The sequence below is a fragment of the Cupressus sempervirens genome, chromosome 5, assembly GCF_028749045.1.
Source record: "Cupressus sempervirens isolate cs-2001-9-10 chromosome 5, ASM2874904v1, whole genome shotgun sequence".
In the NCBI taxonomy this organism is placed as follows: domain Eukaryota; kingdom Viridiplantae; phylum Streptophyta; class Pinopsida; order Cupressales; family Cupressaceae; genus Cupressus; species Cupressus sempervirens.
The window spans coordinates 694,408,168-694,423,605 of NC_143122.1; the positions used below are offsets into that span (position 1 = coordinate 694,408,168).

Genomic DNA, 15,438 nt, shown 5'->3' on the forward strand with positions numbered 1-15,438 from the left:
AAAAACTAATTAAATTTATGCTTTAAATTTAAAAACTCTAAAATTAGAAGTCTAAATTTAGAGCTCTAGATTTAGAAAATTGGTTAAAGAAATATTAGAATATAATGTTATTTAATTAATTAGAAATTAATTAAATATGTACTTCAGTTTAAAATATTTATTTTAAAAGTCTAATTTAAGAAGCTGGTTAAAAATAGAAATTAAAATATTAAAAGATTAAAGATTTGATATTGTTTTATTGTGATTATTTAATTAATAATTATTAAATTAGAGTTGCATTGAAATAATGAGCTTTAATTATTCTTGTTAATTTAAATAATAACCTATACTTTAAATAGTGTTTACACTAATTAATAAGTGGAGGAAAAGAAAATATAAAGGAATATTTTAATTAAAAAGTTCTTTAATTGTGCATGAAAGAATTAAATTTAAAAGATTTGATTAAAGTTCTAATTTAGACGTATTTATATTTATTTAATTTAATAATAATTTATTTAGTAATTTTATTTTTAATAAATCATATATAATATTATTCGTTAAATTAATAAATATTATATAAAAAATGTCACATGATTTAATAAGGGAGAGAAAGCTTTAATTTAATAAAGTTTATTTTAATTAAACTGTATAAAGTGTGTATGAAAATTAAAATATAGTAAATAAAGACAAAGGGTTTTTGCATGATTGCATGATCAAAGCTTTGATTTGGGGTGAAAACTCTTTATTAAGGAAATTAGAGCTCATTTCTAGATACACAGGTTTGGAGAAGCCAATTTTTGAAAAAAGAGTTTTGAAAGGAAAAAGAAGATTCTTGTGTGTTTGTGCATTCATTGTTTTAGCATCATATCCAAGTAAGATTTTGTGGATTTGTGCAGTAGTTGCTCATTCTTCGAATTCCTATCTTCATGTCTGTTGTGTTCCTATTTTCAAAATTTCTCTAAGTTGAAACCCTTGTTTGAGAAAATTGATTTTCATTATAAAATTGTTTGTGATTTAATCTAAAAAACTTTAGTAAATATTGAACTTTAGGATTTTCAAAACCTAATGAATTATGAAATTCACTTATCTATGCACATTATGTGACGTATGATTTATTGATTTTGGAGTTTTCAAGTTTGACTTAGCTTTGACCAGTCAGGATGTTTACCAAAGGCTCGAGAGTTTTGTTTTGTGATGTCATGATGATATTTTGTATCTCGATCTTTTATACTCAACCATGGTAATGTGTTCGGTATGCTCTATGAGATGTTTTGATATATTGATTGTTATTACTTTCCATTGTTCTTATGTGAAACTGAGGTGAATGGTGTGACTTATCTTATATAAGCTTTGAGTCTTCAATCAGTTGTATTTGGATTGCTTTCTAGTCGCTTTTATAGGATTGAGGTGTTTGTATGATTTGCTCTTAATGATGTCATGTTATGATATCGATTGATTTATGTATACTTGATTTTGGGATCAATCCTGTTAAGATGATCGTATTGGTGGAATCCGTGATTATGATCAGTGATTTTTTTAGTAATTATCAGTTACTTGTTTAAGAACTAATGTATGGTATGTGGTCTTTTGTGATCTTTTGATTTTACTAAGCTTAGGGTAAGTTATTTATATGTCATGTTGGGAAGTGGCTTGCAATGAAGGTTGAGGCCCAAAGTGGCTACCAAGGTAACCCATTGTAGATTATTTAATAAATGATAACATTTCATTAAATGGGTTTAAAATGAATTAATAAGATATTGATACCACAGAAAGTCACTATGGAACTAGAGGACTAAAAGACTAGCTGAGTAACCTTAGAGCCGACTCGTTAGTATGCCTTGTCAGTACGAAATGATACTAGCGCCGCATAGAGTCACTAGGGGGCCGAAGGATAAAAAGACTAGCCGGGTAACCCTAGAGTTGGTTTGTGCGATGACACTTGCCCACTTGTATAGTAGATTTCCTATATGTTTGTGTTGCCTCTAAAATTAGTTTATACTTGTATCTTGGTACCCTTTGAGATAGTTTGCTTTTAGATGATTTCTTGAGCCTAGATGTTGGTTTTTGACTTTTGAGTTTCTTATCCTGTTTGGGACTTGAGAGTATCTCCTTAGTGCAATGGGAGTGGGTCATTTAGGTTCTAGGAGGTCAAATGGTGGTGTTTTTTCTTATACCATTGAGATCTGACCATCAGATGTCGTTGCTAGAGGTGTTTGTGCAGATGTTCCTTTCTATTTGTTCTTGTATTTCTATGCTGGATAATTGTACTATTGTATTGTATTTGATTTCATAAGATCTTAAAAGATGATGTAATTTATTTTACAACGTATATTATTTCAACCTTTCATACCTGTGACCTATATAGTGGATGATTGTGCATTATGTTTATTGCTAAGTGGCATCATATATAATTGCATATTATTTAAATGGATTCATACTGGTATATTATTATCTGATGTGGATTCATTATATATTAAATGTATTATTAATTAAACTTAAATGTGATTCAACGTCATGGGACCTTTAAGAATTGTAATCTATTTTATGGTATGTATTTATGTGAATGTGAATTGCTTCCGCTATGTTATAATTGTTGTTGTTAAGTTGTTATCTTTAACTTTAAAAAAAAATGTTTGACAAACTTAGTAAAACTTTAGATTAACTTCTTTTGGGTCACATGGCAAGGCATTACACACCATATTAATAAAAGAAAATGTGCTTGCGTAATAGTTTTTTTAATAAAATCCTCAAAAGATTCTTAGGATGAAATAGATTTAATGTTTGCCAATAGTGGCATGTTGTGATGGTTAAGTTGTTGCGTTGTTATCCTTGCCATCCAGGTTCAAATCTCATGGGAATGAGGTCCCCCATTTGTGGCCTCATTGGTTCATAGCTCCAGGTCAAAGCGTTGGTGGTACCGGTGGGCGTGTCGCGCCAACGCTACCGGTCACGTTAAAAAGTTTACCAGGCGCATTTAAAAAAAAAAAAAAAAAAAAAAAAAAAGAAATATATTTAATGTTTTCATTTAACGCTACCAAAGAATTAACTTTGTATAGAATATAATTATTTATCTGTATGCATGTTTTCTTTCTTAGTTTTAATCGTAAAACTAATGGTCTTCTACCCATTACACATTTGATGAATATAAGTTGTATCATGTAAGTATGTCATAGAAAACTTACAAGTGTAATTAGTGTTGTTTAAAATAACCATGTCTTGGGAACCTTTGAGAAAAAGTTGGACAAGTATTATAATTTAACATTTAATTGTGTTTGAATAATGTTAAATGTACATGTGTTAGATTGTTTACACATTCTTGATGTATTATGTAATCTAATATTTTAAAATTTTAATGTTTTAAAAATAATTGTATCAACTTTATGTCTACTTATGCGATTTTCTCATGGGTTCCTAGTTGGGGCGTTATAAGGGTATTTTCTCCCTTATCTCTTAATTGTCAATAAATGTACATATTTATCTCATGATCATGTTGTTATGTTTTTTAAGAGTATGCATATTTGTATGAGCTTGAGAAGTCATTATTTTATACTAGTAAGCTTGCAATTTGGATGGTATTGTGAACCTAATTTGTGAGACGAGACATGTCATGTGTTGGGAGTTAAAATTAATAGTATAAATATGTCAAATTCATTATGTCTCACAAAATCTCTCTCCTTGCAATGTCTTGCATAGGTTTAGTAGTGGATTGCATCTTATTCTTCTTGTACTTAGAATCATAATGTCTAAGTGCACACACCTCTACAATTATGTGCACACACCTCTACAATTATGTCTTCACTTGTAATATAAATAGTTGTTATATATGATTATCTCTGTCTCTCTATTTCTTGTTGGAAATAAATTTGGAAATGAAATAGAAAGTGTAGGCTTAGCTTTACAAATGATATCAAACTTTTAGAAGGTTAGAGCTTGTTGTCAAAACTCGTGACCATCTTTTGAAATATTGCTCCCTCCCTCTCTCTCTCTCTCTCACTCACACACACATACACACACACAATTTTTTTTGTGGTAAATAACATGCATTCTTTAGACAAAGATTTAAAATTATTTGCTTCAAAATAATCTATATGCTCGCCTCTAATGAAAATGAATACAAATATAATATGTCGTCTAGCATAGTTACAAGTTCTTTTGCCTCATGTTCTCACAATATATTCACACGATCAATTAACAATACATGATCATGTATGCATTGTAAATGAATGAAGATTAAGTAGTTGTACTTATCCCACTGAACATATCAATTAAAAAAAAGTGTGCCTACCTAATAGCTTTTATAATAACTTCCCCAAAAGAAACTTTGACACAAATTTATTGTTTCATTTAACCATTCACAAAAAAAACTTGCGCATAGAATATAATTCTTTACCTGTAGACATGTTTTCCTTCTTCATTTTTATTATTATTAAAATGAATGGTTGTGCCCATTGCACATTCGATACAATTACTGACTTCCAAGAATTTTCATTTGAAAAAAACCCAACTACAATGACAAATGGAAACCCCTGCACCGTTGACTATATTTGCTTGTTATTTTTTTATATTAAGTCAATTAAAAAATATGGTCATAGCGCATTCTGAGCCTTGCATAAACGATGCCCTATCAAAACCAACCATATCCATACAAAATCCAAATTTAAATCGAAACAAAAAGTGTAAGTCAAAGTCTGTAGCAGCACAGATATATACCAAGGACTTTTCAATGAACGTCAGTTTGCCACTTCTTTAAGCTACCAAATGAGCCTACCTTAGAAAGTCTTCTTACCAAACTTACATGAATAGTAGATACTATCTGATGAATCAATGTATTTTTGTGTCGCCCGGGTTCTCACGTACAGCTTTGTTATCTGACCAATCATGTATTCCAAAAGATCTATGGCGGCTTACAGGCAGGCCTATGCAGATACAAAGGACATGGCTGAACAGGGGAGCCCAACTCTATTACCACCGCCTGCTGGTCCTTTCTGCATATCTCTTACTTCATGATGAGAATGGCGAACCTGAATCTTCCTCCTGCTGTTGGGGATTCTGCAATTGCCTAAACAATTTCCATTTCCCCAAGACAAATGTTTAACAGTCCAATACACTACAAGTGATGGACAAAGTTCTCTCACAGAATGTGATAGAGTGTATTTTATTCCTGTTTTGGGCCAACCCATCTTCTCCCATCGCTACTATGTGTTACGAGCTGAGAGCAAGCACAAGGGGTAAGGAAACTAATAATTTTGTGAAATTTGTTCTTTGTGCGGAATTTTCCCTCTCTGTTTTTCAGACAGAGAATAACGAATACTTATTGGAAATATTTAGAGATTGAGAGTGATATTGAAAGTTATGTTATCCTCCAATATCCTTACATAATCTATTTGCAAGTCTTGAAGAAATTAAATAAATCAAGGTTGCATTGGTAAGGGTACTTGGGTACTTTGGGTACGGGTACAAATGTGGGTACAGCTATTTGTCAAAAGAGGGGACGGAGTATGCGGGTAAGCCTATTTTTTAAAATATGATTTTGACATTTTATAGAAAATATGAAAATATGAGTCATGATATTGAGTTTCCAAAACAAGACATCTGAAAATATGAGACATGAGTCATAATATTTGTGCTGTGTGTTTAAACTTTAGATGTGTTACAACGAAGGCAAACTTTAATTATGAACAAGAAGATCATAAATCTTATAACGATATATTGCAAATGATAAACTTCTAGTTTTAACTTGAAAACCAGAAAAAAGTTTAGTAGTTTATTGTTAATCAATATTGTATCAAAGTTTCAAACTGATTACATGTTGAATGAAGCTTGATAAACAAGCTGATATGCAAATGAAGTTTGATTATATCTTGGTCTATGTGACAGCATTTTTAACATTTTGTAAGGGAGGGGAGGGGAGGGGAGGGGGAATTTGTAAGCTGATGTGGCAATTCCGGCAAGTACCCAGTACAGTATACCTGTACCCAGGCAAGTACCTGGTACGGTATACCTGTACCTGTACCCGGTATGCGTACCAGGGGTCTAGGTATGCGTACCCATGCAGACTTGAAATAAACAAATGCCAAAAAAATGATGACAGAATAACAAAATCTAGAATGAAATAGAACTAACAACTACATACAAGGAAGTGAAACAAATTTCTACAAGAGAGATGAATGTGTTAATAAGTATATTAAGGGAGAAGATCTATTAGTAGAGAGCACTCAGATATTTGTTATAGTATTCAATTATTTAACTCTTAATATTTTGACAATATTGTAGTAATATCTGTAGCCTTGAAGTTGTTAGTGTTGATAAAACTATTCATGATTAAATGAAACTTAGGTTAAAAAGCAACCAATTGTATGATGTCGTATCAATGCACCAGCAAATCATGATTTTGTTAGTATGGATCTTACATTTTTTGGGCCTTCTTGGACACATTAGTAAAAAGCATTTTCACATTGCGTCATATTTGATGTTGTGATCCTGAAATTAGTTATAAGCAAAGGACTTGCCAAGTAAAGTGCTGTAAAAAATTCAAAGTAAAAAAAAAATTTACATAGAATCTTGAACAGTACAGAGCTAGAGTACTCAACTAATTGATCTTCTCCCCTACTTCACACAATTGTTTTGTAGATCTGAACAAGTTACAAATAGCTCTCAAAATAATACCATAAATGAATTCAATAGAAATGCAACCCAAAAAACTGAAAATACTGCTAAAACAAAGTCTATGCTGCAGGGAGAATTTTAATGCAAGTAATTTAGAACTGAAACAAGAAAAAATGTAATGCAAGCAACGCAGAACTGAAATAGAAATGGAAACTATAATCTGTCTTCTGTAGATATTGTACTGACCGAAGCCAGTTGCCAACAGTTTTGGGTAATTAACAATCATAATCTAATATAGTTTCATTAGGTGTTTCTTAGAGTATAAGTGGAAAAATTGTATGAATAACTAACTGTCTGATTGTATGTTGGTGGCATGGACAGATTAGTGGAAACATGCTCTACTGATGAAGACAAGGCGACATTTTGCTGTTTTAGATGTGTGAAAGACCTTCGTCCTAGACCTTTGCAACCCACTAATCCATATCAACAAATGCAGATAATCTCCAAGAGAAAGTCTAGTTTCACTGCAAAGTGTGTAGCTACTGATGATTTCCCACCTCAATTTCTCTGTAGAAAGGTTGAAGTGTGGAAGCCAAACACATGCATGGAAAACATGGCAGACTTGCTCATGTTGGAGGGGAAAACGCTCATCTTAGAGAACAATCTCCCCATTTGATTTCTTTGTTAGAGAGGACTTCCCCCGTTGTTCTAGTTGAAGAGTTGGTATTGCCCCTTTATCTTTGTTAATGAATTGGGTACCAGGTTGGAGGATCCTAAGATTCAACTCATGGAGTGTCCTTTCTACAAAATGGATTTGGAAAAGTTTTGGGAAGAGATATATTCTGTTCAAGGCATAACAGAAAAAGTTGTTGATGTGGACAATACCTTGAAGGTAGAAGAAGCGCTATTGTTTGGAGAAGAAGTAAGAGAGGAAATTAGAGATGACGATGGAAGTGTATTGTTCAGAGGCGTAGGGAAGAAATCAGGACAGACTACTGGTGTGAAACTTAGCTGGCCCACCATTGCCAAAATGAGGGCAGATAAAGAAAGATATGGATTAAAACAAGGAGGAAGAGATGTAAGGGTGAAGAAATCATTTAATAGGTCTGGGATGGAAGGAAAGTTTGCCTGCTATGTTGTGGTGGAAAGATGTGGGTTGAAACGAATGGATGGGAGCATTGCACTCACTTATTCATTCAGAGACTCGACCAAAATGCAGGGGAAGTGGGAAGTATGAGAGAAAGTTTAATTGGTTTTGTACTCTCTATTTTGTTCGTGTAACATAACTTTATTTCTTTAAGGTTGCAGACAGTTTATTTGTTAGAAGATGTTGAAATTGTTTCTTCTTGTATTTCTATAATTGCCTTCAATCAACTAGCAATCATTGTCCTATTTGTTAATGACAATGCATGTATGTCTTCTATTGGAAATAATATGAGCACAATTAACTTATTAGATATTTATCATGTGTAGATTTAGGTAATCTAAAAGATCTTGGACATAAAGATCAATAAGGTTGAAGTTAAAATTTAAAAATATAGTTTTAAGTTAATATAAAGAAAAGACCCTGTCAAATGCTTATAATTATTTTGATGTGTAAAAGTGTGTGTAGATGAGATGGAGGGGAAAGAGGCTAATGTTTGTTAGCGACTCGATCAATAGGAATCAATGCAATCTGCACAGTTACATATACAGAAATCACTAGAACAATTTCAAAACATAAAGGTGTATCGTTTCTTAAAAATGCATAAGAATGTTATGTCCAATTAACTTTATTAGTTTATTACCTTTAGTCATTAGAGCCAAATAGAGAAATTACAGATCAATGGAAATGCAATTCCACATATGTGAAATGCATAAATCTTTGCGGACCAGTATTAAACAGAGTGTAAATAGAGTATTTGACTGTACAAGTATTTCCATATCGCACTGGAGGAAAACATCTTTTGTGTAAGAAAAATTGTATATAGTTTTGGAGTGTTCTAGTCTTCGCGAACTAATATTTATGCCCATTATTGAAGAATCTAAATTACACATGCAGTTGTCAGTTTAACATAAAATGCATTTAGAGGAGAGTAGTTGACCGGTAAAGTAAATATGATTTACAGCAGCCAAAGCCATGTTTCAATTAGCTGAAAAAGAAGTTAAAGCTTTTGGCTATTGTATGCTTACAGTTGAATGTCTCACTTACTCCCCATCCTCTCTATTGTCACATCGACTATCAGCTTCTCTATTCTTCACCTGCACATTTTTCCTCCTTTCACTCTATCATCATCATTTGCAGGCTCAAGATGATTACGGGGAAATCAGGTCTAACCTTTAAGGGTGTGTTAGAGTGGATCATAGTACACTGTGTGTGTCTTGCAATGGAAAATAATACTAGGATACTAAGAGAAGAAAACTGGACGATTGGAGACCACAGAGACATTTGCTACATAAACCATCTTTGTAGTTTACAGAGAATTCTTTTTCCCATTCATGGACAAATCAGACATTTGTGTCAGGCCAATCTTTTTCCTTGTCATATTTAATCTTTAAAATACAAGAGCTAGTACAAGACACAAAGCTGTGAATGAATAACTTAACACATCAAGATGATCGGATATCTACTATTCACTCTGCTTAAAATAGCTTTGGTAACAATTGCATTTACATCATCAGTAGCTGCTCTATTCAATCAAAAAAGATGTCACACAATATTAAATAACCTCAAGAGATAGGAAAACAAAAATAAAATAAAAATTGTGAACTACCAAATGAAAGTAAATTTCATTTCACAGTTATAGACAAATAAGGATCTAACACTAGGTGTGCAATAATACCTTATATGGTAGCAGCCACAGATAAAACCACAGAAGTAGTGCTTTCATTTGACAAAAAACAACAGAATTGTTTCATAATGAAGTAAATCACAATAAAAAGAGAAAGTGTTCTCTTCAGTTTTGCTGCTCAATGTGTTTATGCCTTATGCTCAAGCGTTGTTATAAATGGTGGATAGGGCAATGTTTTGGTAGCCGGCCATTGAATTTTAGTGTTCTGTGTTTTCCTTGTTTTTGTTTTGATTGTTGTTTAAATATTATTAGATAAATATTTTGATTCTATTTTGGAAGTGTGCTGTTAATTTCTTTTGTGATTCTTGACATGTTGGAGAGTAAACTACTGGATGGGGATAAGTTGTGTGAGCAGTAATAGCAGAAAGGAAGCCAACATTCCTTCAAATTTGTGCAGATCAGAAGTTTGAAAGGTTGGAAGGTAAACTGCGGATGGATTTGATCTGTTTTAGTTTTCATCTGTTTTTAATGCATTCATTTTTCAATCTTAGAACAACATTCAATTCATTATGGAGCATGGCATTGTGAATTTAGTTAAATTTTGGTGTAGAGAAGTTCTGAATAAATGATTCAGCTATTCTAAAAGCATACTACCTATGCTAAAAAAATGCGCACAGCATTTCCTATTACATTATAACTGTATGCAAAAGAGTTCAATCCCGTAATCTATCTTCCTAAAATGTTTCTGGAAATCATGTATAGAATATTAGATTTGGTAGGGTGAGATTTACCTATTATGGCAACCTGCTAAAATAATGCTGGGGCATCCTGCTATCTGTGCCTAAATGGGAGCTTTAAAACAGAGCATGAGAGCACGCTCTGTTTTTGGACACAGATTTAAATCTCTCCTCTGTAAATAGGTAATAATTTATGCATGATATTACACTTTTTTTAAAGAGCCTCATATTTCCTGGTTTATAACTACAAAGCCATTATTTATTTGTTGCAACCAGCACGCTTATATCTTGGTCCAATACTAAGTTGGCCTGTTGGCTCGTGTTGTGAAAGGAAGAATGACACCCAGAACAAGGCCATGGAGTGGTAAAAAAGGGACTCCACAGCAATGGAATGACTGGCTTGACAATTCAGCCAAAACCAGCAGCACAAAGACAATAGCTAGCACAGCTATGATCTTTTCTTATGACTGGAATGATAAGTGCTAAGGTAAGTGGTAGTCCAGGGCAGACAGAGGTACAAATCTGAATCATATGTTTTTAACTAACAGATTTGTGTAATGTGCAGCTATAGGAGGTCATAAGCAGTGACTATAAAAAGAAGCATACTATCATTATGTAGTGAAACCTTGAGGCCATCATAATAGTGAGATCAACATCAGATCATAAACTAAGAAAGGGACATGATACCTTGAGCATGAAACCTTTTCGTTTTAAATAAACATGAAAAATGCAACCAACACCACAGGTACAATTAATGAATAAACAGAATGGAATGATCAAGAACATTGAATGAAGATGACAAAGCATTGTATGTCTTTCAACTAAAGCAGCACAAAGTTATAAGAGGAGCATCCTTGCATATGCCGGAGAATAGGCTTGGCAAGTTGTTGTTGAGTGAGAGTTTTCCAACTAATGATAATCAACTATTTTTTGATGATGAAGGGTGCTCCCCTTAATACCATAAACACATAATAGAAACAAAGAGATAACAACAATTTGTGAGAACAAAGAATGGGCTTTTTATTATCACTGCAAATACAGAATTACAATTATTTTTTGAAATATAATATGCAAATCCACATGGGCACCTTCCTTACAATAATTTGCAACACAGAACTGCAAACTATCACCCTAAGATGTCCTAGGGTAAGTCACAAGATTCACCAAATTTCATCCATGAAGTTCAAATTTCAGTGAATTTTTAACCTTTTCCAAACTTCATCCGAATTTTATGATATTTAATATAATATTGTTATTTATAATAATATTATTTTATTTTAAAATAATATTAAGCTATTTAGTTTAATTATTTAGCAATGTTAAACTATTTTGACAACTTTGTGGATATATTAATTATATTTAAAAATTGATAAATATATATAAGTTCAAGTTAATGTTGATTTTTTTTTTCGAATTTTTATCCTTGCTGAATGTTATCCGAATTTTATGATCAACAAACTCGAATTTGAATTCGTACCTTGTGACTTAGGTCCTAGGCAATATACGTGCATTCCTTAAATAGGCATTTTTACACCGCCTGGGAAGTTTCTAGACATCAAACCCCAACTCTTGAGACCGACTAACCCTAAAATTACATATAGAGTCGGCCTGATACACTTTTTACATTTATTTTGGAAATTTCAGCTAGCCCAAATTTGGAAGACCATAACTTTCAAAATGTTGCTCCAATTGGATATTATAATCTCATTTAGAAATCCTCAGTGTCTGATCTATAGGTCTTCACTCATGCAAACTCCAATAGACCCCAATTCGAAGCCCATCTGGGGCCTCTAAGGTGTTCAACACTGAGGCTAAAGTTTTCATACCAAAATTGCACACCAAAAATCCGTAATAACTCCATGGATACTCATGATAAGGCATTGAGCCTCAACTGGTAGGCTGATATATCCAAAATGAACATCCATCTCAGAAATTGGGACATTCTGGGCTCGTATGACTGATTTACTAAGTAGAAAGCCTCCAAAAACAACAACTCTGCATTGAGACAACCCATATTCAAGAAACAAAACAGAATTTTTTTGGGTGATGCAAAATTAATCTTACACCCAAGATGCTCCTGCATCATGTTTTGAGGCCTGACATGTTCATATATATTGACAACAAGTGTGTGTAATGGGTACCCTAGAAATGCCCAAAAACTGAACCAATTGCTGAAAGCAGTTTTGATGACTTTGCATAGATTTCAATCCACATAACATGAACAAGAAGGAATTTATGCCAATTGAATATTGAACCGCTGCTGAAATAATATTAGTTCTCAAAATAATAAAATCAAATACAACGCAATGGATTCCAAAGACCAAACCCCAAGGGTATGACGTCTAGAATGTCACAAGAGAGGATGGATGTCCTCTAATGCCAAGAACAAACTATACATCCAAGTTCCTATCAAATGCAATTCACCATCATCCAATGCTAAACAATGAAGCTCCCACCTCTATTTATACTTTCCCTACACCCTTTTAGAAGGAAATCAAATGTTAATTAATTGCAAGTACTAGTTCCCCCTTCCAATAATTAATGCACTCTCTAGAAACTCCTCCTTTGCAATACAATAATTAATTGTGCTTCTAGAAAATTAAATTACTAGAGGCTTCCCACTTCCAATAATTAATACACACTCTAGAAGCTTCTCCCCTGTAATACAATAATTAATCTAATTAATTAAATATAAAGTCACCTTTTAATTTTTAATTTATTTAATGACTTTATAGGAAATTAATTATTGGAAAGGGGGAAGCCTCTAGTAATTTAATTTTCTAGAAGCACAATTAATTATTGTATTGCAAGGGAGAAATTTCTAGAGAGTGCATTAATTATTGGAAAAGGGGAAGCTTCCAATAATTGCAATTAATTAATATTTGATTTCCCTCTAAAAGGTTGTAGGGAAAGTATAAATAGAGGTGGGAGTTTCATTGTTTAGCATCGGATGATGGTGAATTGCATTTCATAAGAACTTGGATGTACAATTTGTTCGTGGCATTAGAGGACATTCATCCTTTCTTGTGACATTCTAGACGTCATTCCCTTGAGGTTTGGCCTTTGGAATCCATTGTTATCTATTTGATTTTATCATTTCGAGAACTAATATTATTTCAGCAGCGGTTCATCTTCAATTGGCATAAATTCCTTCTTATTCATGTTATTAGGATTGAAATCTATGCAAAGACATTAAAACCGCTTTCAGCAGTTGGTTCAATTTTTGGGCATTTCCAAAGTGCCCATTACAGTGGTATCAAAGCTATAAGTCCTGCCATCCTGTGGAGATCTTAAGCATTTATGTTTGAGCATGTGACAAGGGCTTTATAATTTCCGTAATACTAGAGCAAGACAAAGTAGAAGTTCAAACTTGCAGAACGAATAGGGTAGTTCATCTGTGCAGAGGGACATACAATCCAGTCATACAAACAGAGAAGAGATATTCTTTGAACAAAACAGCAGTATGGGTGACCGACATGATAGGAATACACGATTAGATGGAGGCAAGAATATCGGTCTAGATCAGGAAAATGTAATGTTCAGGTTACTGGGTACATTAGAGGAGGGGCAACGTATGCAACAGGAGCAAAATAGGCGAATGGATATGATGCAATAGGAACAGAATAGGCAAATGGATATGATGTTGCAGCTTATGGCTAGACAGATGGGCGTCAATATTAATCCAGGTGATGCCAACAATGGAAACAACAATAATAGGGGCAATGATAATGGAGGCCAAGGCAACATTAATGATAATAATGGACATGACAACAATGGGAATGAGGCTGATAACTTTAGACATGTTGCACGCTCAGCTCAAAACCTCTTCTACCCACCTTCCCACCCAGAGATCCAGTTCAACCAGTTAATGAACCACAAATTACGGAGTTACAGGATTAGTTCAGGAGGGATTGGGAGGCTAGTGGACTGGAGTTTTAGGCGCACATTTCTCTCAAAGATTACATGGACTTGAGGATGAGACACATGCCTAAATCAAGAGGAAGAAGTCAAAACCTCGAGCTGAGAAAAAAAGTCAAGAAAACTTTCTTTACCTTATTATGATGCTTCAAGGAAGATGACTGCATGAGCTTGGGTGCAGAAGATGGATACATACTTGCAGCTAAATCCTATGCCTGAGGAGGAGGCTATAAAGTATGCAGCTATTCACTTGGATGGACCAGAACATGAGTGGTGGCACCATGGCATGGTAACCTTAGGACATATTTAGATCACATCTTACGAGGAGTTCACTGAGAAGCTCATAGAGAGATTTGATACCAGGGATCCCGAATTACAGTTTAAAGAGTTGGCACAATTCAAGGATTGGGGATCAGTTGAGACGTATATCAATGAGTTTCAAAGGTTAGCTGTGTTGGTCACATATATTTCAGAGAGAAGGTTAGTAGTGTTGTTTATGGATGGACTCTCAAAACCTTTGCGAGGTTGGGTTAAGAGGCATGACCCAACTACGTTGCAGTAGGCTACTAAAAATGCTCGTGACTTAGCACCTTCTTTATTTAGGAGCAGATTTCAGCACAAGGATTCTTATATGAAAAAGGACAAGGAGAAGGACAAAAAAACTTTTCACAAGGATGCTCAGCCAAAAAGAGATAAGTTGGATAATGACACCTTAAATGATTTAAGAAAGAAGTTATGTTTCATTGCAGAGAGCCTTGGGATTTATCTCATAAGTGTCCACTCAAGGCTAAGGCAAATCAAATGGAGTATTTTTCAGCAGAGAAGTCACAGTCAGAGAGGGAGGATCAGCACTCTGATTTAGATGAGGATAGCACTACAGAGGAGAGCAGCATTCCTGAGGATGAGAAGTCATTAGCATGATTAACGGACGCTCAGAAGGCAATCACATTTAAGGTCAGGGGTACTATCCAAGGGCAGAAAGAGATCTCACTCATTGACACTGAGGCTACATAGAATTTTATAGATACACAAATGGTAGCCAAAAGAGGTCTACAGACTAAGCACGTCGCATTTAGAGTCATCGTAGCTAATGGTGACAAACTATTATGCACTTGGAAGACATCTAATCTTCACATCAGGTTTGGAGATGGCTATGAGTTGGAGGATGAGTTCTATGTGGTAGACATGGGAGACTATGATGTCATCCTCGGCATGACATGGATGGGCTTGCTAGAAGAATTCACACTTAACCTAACAAAATTGGAGATGAGGTTTCAGTATGAGGGAAGAACTGTTGTACTTAAAGGACTTTCGGATGGGAGTTGCAGAATAGTTTCCTTGAGGATAATGCAGAGACTTTTTCGGCATAATAACATAGAGTGGGAAGAAAAATGTTTCACTATGCCAACTTCACATGAGCTATAGGT

At 33.9% G+C, this 15,438-nt stretch overlaps 2 protein-coding genes across 2 annotated transcripts; both read left to right on the top strand.

Moving 5' to 3' along the window:
* The first annotated feature begins 4,875 nt into the window (after positions 1-4,875).
* On the top strand, positions 4,876-7,261 carry LOC149557877 (uncharacterized). Its single transcript, XM_089830487.1, has 3 exons — positions 4,876-4,957; positions 5,009-5,207; positions 6,967-7,261. Exons 1-3 carry the CDS (start codon positions 4,876-4,878, stop codon positions 7,259-7,261), a joined length of 576 nt encoding a protein of 191 aa, XP_089686613.1.
* Positions 7,262-7,372: 111 nt separating this feature from the next.
* LOC149557878 (uncharacterized) lies at positions 7,373-7,911 on the top strand. The gene has a single exon (XM_089786070.1). The coding sequence runs from the start codon at positions 7,373-7,375 to the stop codon at positions 7,820-7,822; it is 450 nt and encodes a 149-aa protein (XP_089642196.1). The 3' UTR covers positions 7,823-7,911.
* Positions 7,912-15,438: the final 7,527 nt, after the last annotated feature.